An 18,798-nucleotide genomic window follows, 5' to 3' on the forward strand; every position below is an offset into this window, starting at 1 on the left:
TGCATTTTCAGTGACAAATGAGATAAGAAAGGATAAATCCCCAACTGTCGCAACCGGAAATTAATAAAACGAAAAATAATTAAATTTAATGATACTAAGGCGACTAAACAGTGATAAACATTTCTCGATTTGTATTTATTTACTACATTTTGGGTAGTTCATAAAACCCAAGTTGATAAATAGCCCAAAAATGGCCATTCATTTGTTCTTTTTTAAACTGTATCTGTTTATCTTACATATAAATAAATACGTATAAATAGCATTATTCACATGTGAAATATTCTTATGTAAAATGTTTGTATTCTATAGCAGAAATGACGCGTATTTGTCATGTTTATACACTCCTTTGTTGTCACATATTATTATTGTATCTTGCATGTAATATTCAAAATGGGTTTTGCTGGAAAACTTACACACAATGCAAATGTTTTGGCATAACATTTATTTCTATTTTTAGCTGAAGAATATCACCAGACTGGCCTGCCAATATTTACAGATAACGCTATTGTTCCCTTTAAGTATCACAATTGTGTTCAAAACTGTTGTAAAGATATAATGTACGGAGTGCATTTGGTTTGTAAGTTTGTCAATGCTAAAGTTATTCAATATTTATCGTATGTAAATACAATAGTGAAAATGTAAAATGTATATTTGCTTATCGCATGTGAAGCAGAACTTTTCAACTCACTCGCGCGGTAATTGAGTAAAAAGTGTAAAACAAATTATTGCCATAATTACGCTTCATTAAAAACAATTAAACAACTTATTGTTTCTGCTATTTGTTGGTGAGCACCCACATATTGAAGCCAAGCAGAGCAACAAATTAGGGAAACACAGAGAACAAATTTTAAACGTTTTCATTTCTTTTAATACTCTGCACGCAAAGGTTGCGTTTATTATTTTGTTCTGTTGACAATTACCACAGAAAATGAATTAATTGTTAACAGTTCTCATCAATCTAGAATATACACAGAAATAAGTAAATGAAAACAAGAATCATCTTCAGCTAAAAGACTTCTAATTTTAAAAAAATTATTTCTAGAAACAGAAATTTTAAATTGTAAAGTCTTGAAGCAAAATATTAATCTTAAATTTTCTTGTTAAGATTTAACAAGTAAAAAGGTAACTTGACTGTGGGATACCCGCTACCCATTTTCAATAAAACCGTATTCTTAAAATATAACGAATAAATATACCGAAAAAATACTAAGATGTACCGAACGCTATGTTTGGTATATCTTATAGCACTACACTCAAAATATACCATATCGTACTAAAATGTCTCAGATTCTCAGGCAAGCAATTAAAACCCGGTTGACATAGAAAAGTATTTCCTAGATAATTTTTACAACATCAGAGATGTTTACTTCTACCTGTTACATACATTTCCTGCTAGCACAAAATTATAATACCCTCCTACCCTATTAGTAGCGGATATAGAAACTCTTATTTTCATATTAAAATCATCTGTTAATAATCGTCAAAGTGTTTTTACTACCAAATAACGTATTAAAATCATAGAAAGAGCATTAGATATGCGCCATGCACTTGCTAGCATTTCTTTGTCGTACTTTTTCGCGTTTTGTTTTGTTTTTTTTTTTTGACAATTGGCGGTCACATAAAAATAATTTCGTGGGACTTTTTCAATAACCCCCGAGCAGCTTATTTTATTTTATTCTATTCTATTTTATCTGCTACACTTGTTTTTCTTGTTATTAATGTTATTGTTGTTGTTGTTGCGGTAGCAGATTCTCGTTCGCCGTCATTACACATGTTTATTATATTTTATATTTATTTGCTCTTAGGGCTTTTGAATTTTGGCTGTCGCCGCTCTGGCTCATCATCATTGTTGTTGTTGTGCTTGCTGTTTGATTAGGCGTCTAGGCTGACACATGGGGGGCACTCAGCCACAGATACAGCTACAGATACAGATAGAGATACATTGGCGACGCGATACACAGATACAGCTACAAAATCAGACACAGACACGCCCCGTGCGTCGACACATGTATATGAAATTTTACACAAATGTGCAAATTTAATTAAATTCAAACGAGAAATAAATATAAAACGCTTCGCCTCGACATATATAAGTACTATATATGCTATATAGAACACAACGTGTGGGGTGCTTTAGGAATATAAGAAGCTCTGTGACCTGCTGAAAACCAACAACAACTAGAACTACAATAATGCAATTTGTTTAACAAACTGTGCCCAGATAGAAAGCAGAAACTAAATGAATATTAAATATACGTATATAATAAACCCAAACAAACAAAAGGAAAATTTAAACTTGACAAAGTCAAAGCGCTCCTCGCATCCAATGCGAATCGACAAGAACAATAAATAATCCGAACTCTTCATTTATTTTTGTTAAATATAAACTTGTGCGCAGATTCGCGGCAAAAACAAAATAAATAAATAAAATTGGAATTTTTTAAGAGCTCTCTCGAGAAAAGATTTTAAAACCTCTGCTTTGTTTATTAGTGTAATCAAAATTTCAGCATGTTTTTGTTTGTTGCGCCAAATTAACCAAGAACTCAAAACGAATTGAAAATCTTTTGTACGTACTCATAAACAAATGTATGTCATATTTTATGTACTTGGAAATCTGCGTATTATTATTATCTCAAAAGTGCTCAATGCACACTGAGACACATATAGGAAATTGTGTCATCAATGAATCGCAAAGTTATTTATACTTATTCAGTTCATATTTATTCTTTAATCGTGTCTTTGCAAATGGAAGATAATCTATTTATTATTTTTTTATTAGTTTTAGCTTACTTAATATCATTTATACTAATATATTATATTTACAATAGTATTTCTCATCTGTTGGCTATAGCTAAAAGATGAACGTGATCTAATTCATTATCTCATCGACAAGACAGGAACATCCAATATATACTTGTTTAAATATATATCTATCGAAATATTCGTAATTATAGAGAAGCAAATAAATAACGTTTTATTCTCGCTACCCATAGGGTAGATTTTTACATATTTGGTCACGATCAGATAAAAATTGTTGAAGTTATTAAAAAAATGTTTTCATATGGCCAAAAACGGCTGATGCTTCTTAGTCTAAGTTTCTTTGTTGTATATATAGTATATTTTGTACGCTATGGTATATTTTCAACGTAGTAAACGGATATCTCCCAGTCGAGTTCACTCCACTGTAGCTTTCTTACTTTTTTTGTTACAGTTTCATCATAATGTGAATCAGCTCAACAGTTAGTTGGTAATTTACTAAAATTTATGACAATGAATGTACATATTCTCCTCAATGACTCACACTTAAAAGTACCGACTAAAGTGTATAGTATATTTAACAGTTAGGAGTATATAAAGTGTCATTTCATTTTTTGACAACACCTTCAATAATGAGTTATTAATTTGGTGAATTTATTTTTTTTTTGCGAATGTGCAATTCGATTAGCTAATAAGAAAAAAAATATAAGTGATTATTTAAACCTAATGAAATGTGAAATATAATTTGTCTCATTGAGCTTATTTGGTCTTCAATAAATAATTTTATCGACGCTATCGGCTGCGGGCGACTTTGACTCTGATAATAGACCCCGAAAACCGAACCCCCAAGCCCAAAATAAAAATGTGAACTATGAAACGTGAAGCGTCCGAGGAACCCATTGAGTTATCACAGATATACATGCTTAGAAAATTGCCGCGTTGCGTTGATTTTTATTTTTTGATATGTGTACATGTATCGCAAGGCGTTTTCTTATAGAATTTGAACGTTGTCTTGCCATAAAGATAAAAAATGAACCGTTAAACATATATGTATATATATGTATGTATATGAAACACAAAGTGTGGGTGGTTATTTATTAACGCTGAGCCATGAGCCAAAAGCAAAATCAACGCAAGCATTTTTATAACTTGATTTATTTAAAGACAACATTTGGCAAATGATTTCACGACTAAGTAAGTGATTATTTTTATACGCTAGCCGACGGAATTACATGCGACAACAGATGATGAAATCTTCAACTGATCATGCTGAACTTGCATTGCGTTGAAACCAAGTGCAAAACTATTAAAAATGTAAGCCAACTGGAAAATTGAAATTTCACAAAAGATCTTTTGACCTCTAAAAACATGGGGGGAAAAAAAACTCAAATGTCGCAATGAAAATAGAAAATCAAGTATAAGTTATTGAGATGAAAATTTATGACAATAATAATAATAATAATGCCAAAGTCAATGCCACCCACAGATGTTTGAAATAGTTATGCATATACCCCACAAATATCTCTAGTCGCTAACTAAATTTATTTGTGCTGCTTTTTGTATCATTTCTTTCATCACAAACTCACACAACACACACTCACACACACACACACACACACATGGCAAAGCGTCGCGTCCGGCCGTCAGAAATAACGAAAAAATTGCAAATACAAAACAAAAACAACAAAATAAATAAAAATAAATCTATTAACTTCAATTTGGCGAATAGTTTATACGCTTTCAGAGCTTTCTATATTATTCATTTATGAATGTAATGTATTCTAAAATGGTATAAATTACAAAAATCATATGTCATTATTAATAAAACTTTTAGCTTCAATATCACGAATAATTTATACTTTTGCAATTAATTTATGCTGCAATTGAGTAAATTAGAAACATCATATGTCATCACTAATATTATTAATTTCTATTTCACGAACAATTTATACTTTTGCATTTAATTCAATTAGAAATCTTTTATAAATTTTAAGAAATCATATTTCATTCTTAATCTCCGACTAATTGCAAATGAGCGACTTGCCACACTCTTTTAATCTAATTATAATTTTTGTTTGATATATCAAAGTGTTACACATTTCATTGAAAAGTCACATTAGCTTTGGGTCAGAGTATTCAAAAACAGCAAGAGCACGAAACTGACGCAATGTGTCGCCAACAGCTGACAATTTGAGAGCAACATAATTTTTTATTGCTTATTTTTTAAATTTTCATTCATTTTGCATATATTTAGTTTTCTATATAGCAATTTATAATTCGCGGAATTCATTGGCTGCCTTATTCGCGCAGCAACTAATTTAATAAAACAAAAAAAAAAACACACACACAAAAATCAAAAATTATTTTTAACAACAAATTAGAACCAAACGACAATGTGAAGAAGAAAAGAAAGAAATGAAAGTGGAGCTGCCTTGGAGCAGTTTGTCTAGGTTCATAAAATTAATTATAGAAATCAGAAATCAAAGACGATTAGCGCGCTTATCACATTCGCCAGAGGCCTTTTGAAAGTATTTTTGCTTCTTATGTTGATTTGTTTTCGCGATTGTTTTTTTTCTCGTATTTTTGTTTATTGTATTTAGTTTTTTATTTTTAGCTTAATTTTAGTTGCTATTGAACCTAGCAATTAGCTAGGGCGGCAAATAATGTGCGCTCATTTTCGCCGGTTTTTGTTTTGTTTGTTGTTTTGCTTTTTGCTTTTGGCTTTGCGTTAATTAAAAGTTCTCATTGTATGAATTACAGATACACTACCCGAATGATTGTAGGCTCTTGTTGCCACCCAGTTGATGTCGTTGTTGTTGCTGTTGTTGTTGGTGCTTTTACTGCTTCTGTTGTTGTTATTGTTGCTACTGCTCTTGGCAATTTGGACAAATTTCACATGTGTATATGTAGCTTAATTATTTATATCAATATACGTATTTATATATATTAGGCTGAATAGCGCGCGTTGTTAAATAAATTCACAGACACTGACACTCACACTGACACTCGCACACACTCACACACAGTCGCATAAACATCTACAACGCGCGCGCAGCGACAAAACGCGCGAAATCAACACAATCGTATCGTATCGAACTGTGAAATAGGAAACGAGAACAGCGAGACGAGAATTAAACGACGACCGCACGCTCGTACGGTCTAATCAGAACTGAGCGCACGTTCTAATCAGAAACGAGCAACGTCCAACAGGCTGAGGCTGCCCAAACGCAGAGCAGCCAGAGTCGTCGGGTGTTTATGCCAACACACACAAACACTCTCACACACATAGAGTGAGTGTCAATCGCGTGCTTGCCGAAGTCGTGCGGCGATATTTTTGAACTTGTTACACAACAAAAAAAGAAGTATGCAAAGTTCAAATTTAACAGTTATATTTGCACTACAAATATTACAATTCAATAAAAAACAAATATTAATAAAATAATCTATAATACAAAAGGAAACTAAATAACAAAATAAAAGTAAGAAAAAGATAAGTATAACCAAAAGATCAATTGATTTGATCAATGAATAATTATCACAAATTGCAATGACTGTTATTTAACAAATTTTTAAATTATTTTTATATAAAATTTGAAATTTAAACAAATTAAAATCTAAATGTATAAAATGCAAAAACAATGAAATGACCTAAAAACGAAAATTTAAATAACAAAAATAAAGCCCAAACTACACCACAAATTGCGACAAAACTTTGGTATTTCATGTATAATGTAAAGAAAATAAAATGTAAATATATAAAACAAAATGACTATAGATAGTTTATCAATGACAAAATATAGAAACGTAGAAATAACTACCAAAAATAAAGTACGAATAATTTAAGTAAAATAAAAATACCGATAACTATTCCAAACTTTTTCTCAGTGCAGAGTGCGCTTCGCAAATATAAAGCAACGGCACGAGTGCTCTCTGGTTTCGGACCTGCCTGAAACAGAGCAACAAGCAAAGCGAAATGTTGCCGACCTTGCCGCAAAATGTTGCTGAGCGAACAACAAGTGACGAGGGAGAGAGAGAGAGAGCGTGCGAGAGTGTGAGAGCCGCTGAGAGCAATCGAGCTGAGAGCGTTGACAGTCTGTTGCTCTGTTTTGGTTTTTATCATGAGTGCCGGCATAATGCCCACACACACATACACCTATACGTTACTCAATGAAACACGCACACACATACACAAGCACAAACACTCACATCGACATACAAGTGTTTATTTGGCATACGTTGCGTATGCTTAATATTTGATATGGCGTTTCTTTAAGTGCCTTCTAATCAAGTGACACTTTTCACATGCATACTTATCCATGGTCTGGCTGTTGGCAGTTAATCAATTAATCAATCAGTATAAAATTGATTCAACATTTTATTAAGGCAATAAAAATAGAAAAACCAAACCGAAAATAAGTGCAAGCTTATACTTATTAAATGATTACAATTTTGTTTTGCAATTAAAAGATTGCTGTGAAATATGTGCACCTTATAAATAAATATAAAACAAAAAAAAAGAAAATTAATTTTGTTGAAATTTTCCATTATTATTTTAATAATTTATAAACATGAATTTATCCAAAATCAGAAAGTATAAAGTTATGTTTCTGAGAGAAAACCATTAAGAAAGAAATGCTCTGAAGTTTGTAGAGCAACGCAAAGTTTCGTAGAGGAGACAATAGGTCATCTATCAATGTCTTTTAACTATTATCTATTAGGTAAGCACACCACAAGTTATAGCTATAATTGGTTTTATTGATTTCCATGCATTCTTTATTTTTTATTTTGCTATTTGCACTCGATAGCGTCGATTTGAAATGAAACTTTGCAATACACACTGTTAATGCAATTGCCGCCTGCACTTCAACCTCAATTTCCCATGCTGTCAGTGGTGGGATTTAAATTAAATTATACATTGCATCTAGAAGTTGTGCTCGATTGGAATCCCTTACCACTTGTTAATTTCAGTTTAGCAGGATATTGACAACGTTTCTTTCCGGTGGCGTCTCAGCAAAATATCACAAGGCAGCAACAACAAAAAAATTGTATTTGCACACAAACAACAAAACGAACAAACACACACACACACATACAATCGCACAACTACATATATGCCACAGTGTGGTGCAGTTTGTTTGCTGACTTGTGCAATTTCCGTCCGACAATATGGAAGCGAAGAAGAGGGGGGCGTATACGTAATGAGCGTTGAGACGCATGAATTCAAGCATTTCTTGTTAAAGTTGAGCACAAATCTTGCATGTAAACAATAGACACTTTATACGGATTATATATATGGGAGGGAATTCTAGTTTATATTTATAACCACATGAATAATGTTACGCTATTTTGCTTGGTTTTTGCTAAGCACCTAATCCAATTACAATGTACGCATAAATTATGTGCATGGCGTGCAATATTTTCGTAGGCAAAATTTACAGCCCACGCAATTTCCAGCTACTTGCCCTGAGGCAAATACCGAATTTGCATAAATAAATAAAGTTCAAATTGGTAAATCAAAAAAAAAAAGAAGAAAAGAATACGCTAAACTTAATGCATTAAGAACTAATTTAAAATGTGTAAATCCCCAAAAGAATGTTGGCAAAAACTTGGACAAACAACAGCAAAAATTAACTAATTGAAGTCACAAATGGATTTTGCATAAATTTCTTAACAGTGGACACTTTTTGGGCCATCAACAAATCCCCTTGTCAATAGGCAAATGTTCTCTTGTTATGCATAAAACATGGCCTTATCGAAATCAAAACATGTTTACGTTTAGATTTCAAACTTGGTCACGACGACGATGCCACCAACGCTCAAGTAAGGGAAGGACACACTCTGGTAGGCGTGAGAAAACCTTTTACAAGTATTAACTTGGTCGTGCATTTGTAACAAGCTCAAGTTTTCTTTGACCTTTGATGAGCACGGTAAGGGGATCTGTTTACACGGAGTGAGAAGCTAAATAAGTAATCGATCAAATGCAAATTACTTGAGCAACACAATCGCCCAGATTAGCAGTTACAAATATTGTATATAGCGAAGAATGGACTGGATGATTCAGCAAATGGAAGTTCAATCAGATTAGCTTTAATCACAGCATGAGTATCTGATATCCTTAAGAGTGTAAGAGGCAAGCAAATATGAAAATGGTTATTTAATGAACTGCTATTTGATGTGACCTAGACTTGTCAGTCGTGCCTGTCGCGGCTGTCGAGGCAGTCTTGCAATCGTAATGACTGCTACTGACCCTTGAACTTTTGCCACGAAAACGAATAAAGCTACAAAAATCAATTGCCGCAGGCAACCTTTAAGTCGCTCTCCACAGTTGCAGTTCACCAAAAAGTGAAAACTCAAATAAATAGAAAATAAAATGAAAAGAGAAATTGGGCATCAAATTGAGCGCACATAGACAGAGAGAGACAGAAGGAGGCATCACTTGGGCACAGCATAAAACCTAATTACGGAATGTGCTTTAATTAGTGCGCTCGACTTAATTACAAAACAGCAAAACTGCACAGCAAACAAAGGCGCCAACAACAATAGCAACAACGATAAAAGACAGCAACAACCATGAGTCCGCCCCAGCGTGACAGACAATTAACAGTATCAGCATGTGTGTGAGTTTTTGTGCGCTTGTATGTGTGACAACAGCTTGTCATATTTGCCATTTACAATGCCCGAAAGTGTGCTTTAGTTTTGTTTGTTCACACACAACCATAAAGTTTTACAACACTTTAAACTTCATTGCAAAACTTTGTTAAACAAACGCAATAATATGCAAATTTAAAAACAAAAATCAGATGTGATTAAAAAACATAATTCGAATGCAAATCTTAAACGATTTTGCAAAGATTTGCTTAATAAAGAGTAATATTATGATATGAAACCTTTGCCAAGCATTCAGATGTAAATTTAAAACAAATTTCAAATGCAAGTCTTAAACGACTGCAAGATTCCTTACAGTACTATAATAAATTATTATACCTATGATATAAGCTTCATGTTTAGTCAGAATATGTTTCCTATAATGTGTTATTCCACTGCTTAATAAATCTGTGCAAAAAAAAAAACTATAAAATTCTTAAATTCCGATACTCAACTTATCTTAATATATGACCAAAAATACAACATTTTTTATGCAAAAAAGTGTTGATTAAATCTTGTTTTAGCTGATATATATCCTGCATACCATTATCCCAATTACTCAATCAGCAAGGTGAACCTTCAATATTCACATGCCAATGTCGAAAAATCAATGTCTCTCTCTCTCTCTTTCTCTCTCGAAAGTGGGAGCAAGACCGCAACGACCATTTGAATAAATATATTCACAAATCACGCAATTTTTCAATCGTAAGCAGAAAAAAAGAAGCGAGAATGAAATTCAATATAAACGCAAATTATTCTGCTGTCCAATGGGAGAAAAAGGAATTGCAAGCCCAGCTTTCAGTTTCCCCTCGTTCCCCCTCCTGATTGTCGGCTATCAAAAACTTTGTCTACCTTCTGAAAAACTGTGCGTCCTGTTTATATACGTTGTCCGTCGCTTTGTCGGGCCACGCATAAATCTGATGGCCGCTTTTGGGCTGTGGTGTTGTGGCCACGTCTATCGCGTGTCTCTTAGCACTTCGTCCTTTTTGTGTGTGTCGTCCCCATGTTACGATGCCTTTAAAGTGTCCGTCTTTTAAGCAGTGGCATGTTAAAGCTTTAAGGGTTCAATGAGCATTTGAGTGATGAATATACTGATGCTTTGTTGAACTCAACCTTTTCTTGGGTCACAACTAATATTAAAAGGCATAAACATTAGTCAACAATGACTTTAAATGCTATAAATCCACATACATATAAAATACATGTCATGCGACAGACGCAATAGATTAAACGTATTTATGCATTCAAAATTGCCTTAGCATATTAACGCAAATCTAATAATAAAATCAAGCATAAGCTTGTCAAGAATAATCCACAAAGCAATACCCTAAGCCTGGTCAAAGGGTATTTTGCATACATCAAAAAATATTCTTAATAATAATAAATTGATATTAACTAAATTAAATTTAATTAAAAGTAATAAATAAGCATTGCATAATTAATGTTTTTTTCAAATCTCCATTTTGATAATGTCATTGAAATATAGGGTACACGACAAGGACAATAAACATCCTTTTGAAACTACGCATAAGCTCACTTACACACACATGCATACAATATACGCAGCAAGCGCCAAATTAAATTCATCATACGCCACGTAGTCCCTGCTGGCAATCGCCCAAAAACTTTTGCACGTTCTCCATGCGCCTTCGCATACAAAATGAGCCGCACGAACAACGCACAAGAAGTTGCACAAATCTTCGGCATATTCAATTAAGTTTTAATAGACACATTTCGCAAATGTATCCCCACAAAAAAGGGACAAAATCCCAAATTTAATTTAACGACTAAATAGAATGAGACATTCTAGTTATTAACTGAATATAAAGTTCACAAATAAAACACAATGCAAATTAAATTTTAATACAAAATTTATAATTGAAATTGAATGTAGGATGTATTGTGCACTTTCTATGAATGAAAGTTAAATGAAAGTGACTTTCTAAATGAAATTTCATAAAAGATTTAATGCATATGTTACTTAAATTTTGTACAAGCTTTTAATCGGTTTATAAACAAGCATTGATGCCAGTTTCTAGTCGATGTTAAATTCAAAATTCTCCTGGTTACAACCGACATTTATATGTATCTATATAAACTACATATTTCGATTGCTATGCCATGGCAAAAAGGAGAGTCGACCTGTGCTCCTCAGGTAAAATTTATAAGGCAATAAACATCAATGCATGCTGCCAGGCACCATTTGCAACAGCTGCACTTAAGTGTGCCTACATGTCGACAAAATGGCCGACACTTGTGTGTATACGTGTGTGTGTGTGCGACTGTGTGTGAGTGCCGCTTGTTGCGCTTGTTGCATTGAATACCCTGCACAAGTAATAAATGTGGCAATGCTTTTACGTTGAGCCGAAAGTTGCCTGCAACAGCAGAAGAGACACTTCCAATAAATATTTACAGGACATCTCTGAGTCCAGCATTCGAATTCGTGTTTAATCCTTAGCCTTGCTTGTTGCGAGCAACGCCTCGATGCCTTTCAGATGCTGCCAATGGTTTTATGTACAACCATAAAGCAAGGCACTGGAAATGCAATTGCAGCTGCGTATTAAAATTGTATTATTTCCGAGGCAGACGAAAAAGATGAAAATTAATTTCCAAATGGAGCAATTTGCACTTTAATTTATTTATATTGTTGTCCGAATGCGAAACAATCACATCGCTCGCTAATTTACGTATCTGAGTGTTCTCGGAAATATTGCGCCCCGAGGCGGAGAACAGCATTTGATTGTTGATGTTCCATTACACGATTTTCGCTTTGTGTATTTCATAAAATTTCCGGAGGCATCCTCGACATTTTCGGCTGCCCACCTTATTTATTCATGCAATTGTGCGTGGATTTAAAGCAATAATTTAACTTGTTCTTTTTGGGTGTGCATTGCAAAGTGTTTTCTCACCTGGCAACATGTTGATAACGAGCGCAACAATCGTAAACAAGGCTAAACACTTGTTCTGTTGTTCGCTCACGCACGGGGGGAACTCACATGGCGTATGCGCAACTTTTCAGTTTTTGCTACTGATAACACGAGTTGATTTCAGCGGAAGTTTAGCACAATTAGTCATAGCTAAAAATAACATTATCATTATCAAACTCATACTTCAGAGCTTATCAAACGTTTAGCAGAAATAATTACATTGATAACAAGTTATAATTATTTTCGTTAATGCAAACAAAAAGTTATCATAAATGTTTCAGTTGAACAACACAAAATTGCACATAGAAAGCTTATGTTAGTTCTATTTAAATACATTTTTTATTCTCATTGCTTTTCAGTTGCGTTTTCTTCATTCGCTTAAATTGTACACAAATTACACAGACAGATAGTTAGAATACGAGTACAGAGTGTAGCATTTTATTTATTTTGTAAGTTTTACATTAATCATTAATCATTAGATCAAAATGCTCTCAACAATTACACTTGCAATACATTCATTATTATTATAAAGATGTGTCTGCAATGAATACATCTTTGGACATTGGTATTAAATTTTAAATTGAATTCTTACATACAAATACAAATCAAAAATGGGGGATTTTAATTATGTTAAATACAAGGCAAAATGCACAAAACTTTCTTAAAGTTTATTTTGTTTATCATTAAATCAGTTTCGCAAATTTATGTTATACATATCCAATGGCATTTCAAAGTGACTGAGTGTAGCGGTACAACTGAATGGCTAACTGATAGATCGATTGATTGACTGACTGACTGATTACGACTGACTTGACTGATGACGACTGTTTGACTTATGTTTACATATATGTATAGAAATATAGTCGAAAATTGCTTTTCATCAACACACACTCAAGTTAATATAGTATCAAAAATACTTTTCATGGTCTCATTTACAAATTTGTTAAAATACAAAAATATTTTGATTAATACCGTTAACAAAAATACTTGACAAATTTTCGGGAATTTTGGGTAACATTTACAAAGAATTCTTGCAAAAGTAATTTACATAAATTTTGGTACAACAATGTTGTGTGTGTTTCCTTGCGGATGTGGAGGTTTTTTTTTGTGTGTTTGCGTGTGTGTGTGAGTCTGAGTGTTTCAAGATGTACATGTGTGTGTGCGGTGTCTTATGCCCAGTCCTTCTTGATCTCAAAGGTCCAATCCCACTTCAAGTGTATGTGCTTATCATCATCCGTGAACACAGACGAGACAGAGTAAGTGCCACGCGAGACCATGCCCGAGGGCGCCTCTTCAGCTGGCGTCAAATAGAATTGGATTTCCTTCTTGGGCGGATAGGAGCCAACCATATGCGTCATCTTGTCCACTGCGATAAATGAATATAAATCGGATAAGTGTCTATGACAATGTAACAGATATTAATGGAATAAAGCAAAGGGCTTACCCACAACTTAAAGCAATAGAAATGAAATTATCCATAAATTGTAAGGCATTAAACATATAGAAAAATATATTAAGTGTCTCATTACATTATTACTGTAAATACTGCAAATGCAAAGAGCACTATGTAAATCGCACTAACTAAGTAGCACAACAGAGATGTTCCATCACACCAGGTGCTTGCCATTTCTGCCAAAGTCTACTAACTCTATGAACTGACTGTGACAACGATGTAATAGCTACTGAAATGCCATAATGCAAGCCCATTCGCCTACTTCTACTCGAAAGCCTTACAAGTGCTGCGCTAACTAGGCTTAGAAGAAACTGACCAAGCGAGTATCTCAATATCATTGACAACATGTAAATTAATATTGTTAAGAGATATCGTAAAGAGTTCTGAACATAAAAATACTTAATTATGTATAATACACGAGTTATTGGCATAGAACATCTATCCAAAATCTACACCTTCTATATTCCCCTCTAATTAGTATAGTTCATTTAGTCGGCGAGAAGGTGAATGATTTGCTTACCAGGCACACCCATGCGATAAGTCTTCTGCACATACTTGAGGCCATGAACGATTTCGCGTTGCACAATAAAATCAATGCGCACCTTATATTGAACACCTTCCTTGATCACAAAGAGCTGCAGCAGAATAAGATATATTAATTAATTGCAATTATGCAACCAAGATTGCGAAAAGTAAGTAACACTAACCTGCTTTTTGAGCTGACTAATATCGCCACTTAAATCCAATTCCATATCATCACGTCCCTCCACGACTAGCGCCAGTTTTTTCACAATCACCTTACGGGTATCATTAGGATCTGAATGAGAAATTAATAAAATAGAATTTTGAAAATATTTTTAACATCTTATTTGCTATTTACACTTACCGACAACAATCTTCTCGGCCTGTGCGGCACCGAGTAGTGCCTCCTTATATCTTCGCAAGCTCTCATCCTCCTGATCGGCAGCCATTATCTCTTCGATGGTCTTCTCCGGTGGTGCTTGGTAGTTGGAATCGTGCACATCCTCATCATGATGTGGTTCAGCGTGTTTCGTCTCTGTTTCAGCCATGGCACTTCAACTGAGCGATAAATATGAAAATGTATTAAATTTTCCATTGTAAATATGATTATAAATATATGTTCATGATTGCTTTCATATATATTTATAAACCATTTAATGTGGTTTTTATTTATATTCATGCTTTCACCACAAAATTAGTTTCATTGCAATAACTGACTGACTGACTCAATGTTCCCGAAATATCTACCTACAGATGGACCAACTTTAAGGTTAAAATTCACTTTAAAATACTGCTGAAGTTGTTAAATAAAAGAAGTTGTCTACTAAACATACAATTTTTATGAATATGGTTAACTTTGTTGAGTATTATGAAAGTCGAAGTGCGGGTCTTGTATTATGTTGGACATTATTGATTATATACCCATTATTAACGCCTAAATGAACGATACTTGACTAAGCTTCATAGGAGTATAGAGCGAGAGAGAGGTAGAAAAAGTGAGCTGGACAAAATATTGATGCAGCTGGGTTCACATACTATAAAAGCTTGTATGTATGTGAAGCACAACCAAATACGAACACACAGCTACCGATAAGGCATAACTGTGTGCCTGCATGTGTGTGTATATTCATGCTCCCATACATACAAACATGCAGAGCGATAGAGCGTAAGATGGTGCCTGGGGTGGGTTGAGGGGGAGTCGATGGGGTGGCGGGTTAGTCGGCCGGCATTGAATAATATTGACCAGAATGAGTTGAGCACCAACACAACCACACATCTCACACACACTCTTGGCAGGGTTTTGTTCTTTACAGTTTTTTTTTTTTTCATTATCTGAGATTGTTATTGGTTTTGCTTTTCATTATCTAAATACACGTCGCTGGCTTTATGCCCATTCCCAATGTGTGCAAAGCGATAATTTCGTTCCATTTTCATTTCCATTACAATTTGTATTCCAGTCTTTACTTAAAATGGTTTCCTCTTAACTAACTGCATAACATTGTAATTTATTTATAGTTGTTGTGACTTATTATTGATGCTGTTCCTGTTTATTTGTTATTATTATTGCTATTGTTATTGTGACGCATAGTCGACGACAAAACGAGATAATAAAAATGTATTTTTATACAGTTTTGTATATTTTCGCTTGAGTTTTTCATTATATTTATTACTCAACAGAGAAAAAAACAAAACATCGCTGAAATACGATTTCTGGGAACTCACTTTTGCTTTTCTTTGGATTTTTGGATTTTCGAATTTTTGTGTTTTCTTTTTTTTTTTTTTGGCAACACAAATTCCACTTCTGCTATTGTATTTGAATTCAATTACAAAACGAAAATTAATTAAGTGTGAATGCAAAATGAACAGGCAACCGCAATAAGCACACATATACTCAGAAGATATGCATATGTCTGTGTGTCGTACATTTAGAAACAATCCCAATCATCAAAAGAAACATATTGAAATGTTAAATCCAGTCCAGCAAGAGTGAAAGAGATAAAGCGAGCGAAGAGTATAACAGAAGAGGCCACAAAACAAAAAAACAACAACGTATACGACCCCCCGCCAAAGAGTGATGAATTTTTGACGGGTGTGGGAGGGCAGCAAATTGTTCAAGGAAATGTACGCGTCGATGACGCTGCTTAGACAGGCTGCCAGCCTGCCTGCTTGATAAAGAAATGCACGGCACGCAACGCTACTAGAGGCCAGCAGCAGAGTCAGCGGCAGAGACCCAGACGCATGAATCACACACACCAACACACACAATCACACAGACGCTGGGGCCGGCATTAATAGCGCTCTCCGCTTCTGTTTGCCAGCAAATATTTTCGGGAGTGGCGCAGTTTTTGCTTGCGGATAGATAAGCAAATTATTCAAATATTTCGCATAATATTAGCTATTGTAGTATATTTTTTAGGTGATTTGCAATAAAGGAGTCGACACACACATTCACACATATACATTTGTATACTCATACTTTCACACATTCTGAAAGTGGACGCGTACTTACCTTTGTTTAAAGAAATATTCTCTGTATATGTATAATACTCCTAAATATCAGTTGTCGCACAATATCTCAATTATTATAGTTAATATCAAAAATGTATATTATCTTTAAGATAAACAAGCAGAAAACAAGGAAAAACGCGCAGCGAAAGGTGCAATAGAATCGTATCCAGCGTGGCCGTAGGTTGAATTTCGAAATATACCGTTTTGCTACTACAAATTATATACTGTGAAATACTAAAAAAAATTGCAAGGTATTTCCGAGCTGCTCAAATGAGCTAACCGAGTGGTTCAAATTGTATGTATATTTAATTATCTTGAAAAAAACTAAAACAATAGACAATCGGCTAGAATACAAAAATATCTCTTCAAAGAATTTAATAAAACAAAATTTTTTTTTAATCAGAAGAACATTACAAATTAGCCTGCACCGGTATTTGAAAGGGAAGATTAATATGTATACCACAAAATATGAGAATGTCTTGTGATCAGAAACTAATCAAAGCAGAAACACATAATTCAATTTTACAAGTCAGGCTAATGCCAAAATATATTATATGGCCAATTATACAGAATACAAATATTACAAAATTTTATTTTTATGAGCAGTTGGTTCCATTAGCAGCAGAGTGGCAGTTATCTGTGAACAATTTGCGGTAGGTTGGCATTCCTTGGTTGAACAGCTGTTTATTACTTCATCGCTGAATAAAGCATTTTTGTGAAACATATTTCAAATGCAAACTTCCCAGTACCTGAATCAAATGCATACTGCAGACAAACTATCCGAGGAACCATGGCCAGAAGACGCCACACTCTATCAGGTAAATAAGTGCCCACAATTTATGTGTACGTTGTTAACCATTATTATTTTGACATAGCCATTCGAGGCAGAACAAATTCTGTTGCCGGAGAACGCCAGTTGCCTGGCTGTTAAAGCTTATCTGAAGATGTGCAATTTACCATTTGGTATTCGATCCTGTGCTAATGCTGAGCATATGTCACCCGGTGGACGCATGACCAAATTGCCATTCATTCGAGCCGGCGCCTTTATTTTTGCCGAATTTGAACCGATTGTTAACTTTGTGGAGCAAAAGGATATGGCAATTGGCAGCTTTTTAGATGAGGACGCGAAGTCAGATATGCGCACATATGTTTCGCTTGTGGAGAACATCTTTACAATGGCCGAATTGTACATAAGCTTCAAGAACGAACGTGTGTACAAAGAGGTAACTGCCCCACGCAATGGAATCGTCTTTCCCTGGCCATTGAGCATGATGCAGAACTACAGCAAACGTAACAATGCTTTGCGTCTGCTGAAAGTTTATCAGTGGAACGATTTGGATATCGACGATGTCATCGAAAAGGTATCAAAATGCTGCGAGACGCTGGAATACAAACTGAGGGAATCACCCGATACTCCTTTCTTCTATGGTGAAATGCCCTGCGAATTGGATGCAATTGCATTTGGACATTTGTTTAGCATACTGACCACAAGGTTGCCCAACATGGCGCTGGCACAAACTGTGCAAAAGTTTAAGCATTTGGTGTCATTTTGCCGTTTCATTGATGAGAAATACTTTCAGACGAGGTGCCTGCAAGATTAGTTATCAAATGCTTCTGCTCCTTGTTATAGTTTTTTGTACATACATAAATTTGGCACAGTGAATCACTAAAAATGATCGCATTTCACATTATCTGCATTTTAATTTCTTTAGCTTCAGCCATAATGCCCAAAAAACATGAAGAGATCCATTTAAAATAATATTTTAAAACTTTTCTTGCAGCAAATAATACAATGGGAGCAACTAACACATTTCGAACGCTACAAAGTTGAATTTTAAAGAATTATGTTACGTTATGAATAAATACTAATACTGTTAAGTAAATAAAGACTTTTAATTTAGTTATAAAGTTGTTATTAATCCTTAACTCTCTCGAAATATTATGATTCAGATGGAAGATGGTCTGTATGATTACTTTTTATTCGTT

At 34.2% G+C, this 18,798-nt stretch overlaps 3 protein-coding genes across 6 annotated transcripts in view; 1 reads left to right on the plus strand and 2 right to left on the minus strand.

Moving 5' to 3' along the window:
• The window catches only part of LOC117568014 (adenylate cyclase type 2), a 41,889-nt gene extending 35,966 nt beyond the window's left edge, over positions 1-5,923 (minus strand). For both annotated transcript variants that reach the window (XM_034248339.2, XM_052005610.1), the window contains exon 1: positions 5,527-5,923. The gene's annotated coding sequence lies outside the window, so the exon portion shown is untranslated. The remainder of the gene's footprint in view (positions 1-5,526) is intronic.
• Positions 5,924-12,640: 6,717 nt separating this feature from the next.
• LOC117572381 (rho GDP-dissociation inhibitor 1) lies at positions 12,641-16,987 on the minus strand. Its single transcript, XM_034255154.2, has 5 exons — positions 16,814-16,987; positions 14,669-14,862; positions 14,490-14,599; positions 14,303-14,417; positions 12,641-13,695 (listed from the first exon to the last, which is right to left on the minus strand). The coding sequence occupies exons 2-5, from the start codon at positions 14,850-14,852 to the stop codon at positions 13,499-13,501; spliced, it is 606 nt and encodes a 201-aa protein (XP_034111045.1). The 5' UTR covers positions 14,853-14,862; positions 16,814-16,987; the 3' UTR covers positions 12,641-13,498.
• Positions 16,988-17,231: 244 nt separating this feature from the next.
• Positions 17,232-18,685, plus strand: LOC117572380 (metaxin-2). Of its 3 annotated transcripts, none has more exons than XM_034255150.2 (3): positions 17,232-17,630; positions 17,688-18,397; positions 18,594-18,683. In XM_034255150.2, the coding sequence occupies exons 1-3, from the start codon at positions 17,544-17,546 to the stop codon at positions 18,598-18,600; spliced, it is 804 nt and encodes a 267-aa protein (XP_034111041.1). In that variant the 5' UTR covers positions 17,232-17,543; the 3' UTR covers positions 18,601-18,683. The 3 variants fall into 3 exon arrangements, with proteins under 3 accessions (XP_034111041.1, XP_034111042.1, XP_034111040.1); XM_034255151.2 differs by having other exon boundaries at positions 17,279-17,465; positions 17,559-17,630; positions 17,688-18,685; XM_034255149.2 differs by having other exon boundaries at positions 17,280-17,630; positions 17,688-18,685.
• The last annotated feature ends 113 nt before the right edge of the window (positions 18,686-18,798 follow it).

This window comes from Drosophila albomicans, chromosome 3 (genome assembly GCF_009650485.2).
Source record: "Drosophila albomicans strain 15112-1751.03 chromosome 3, ASM965048v2, whole genome shotgun sequence".
NCBI classification, from domain to species: Eukaryota; Metazoa; Arthropoda; class Insecta; order Diptera; family Drosophilidae; genus Drosophila; species Drosophila albomicans.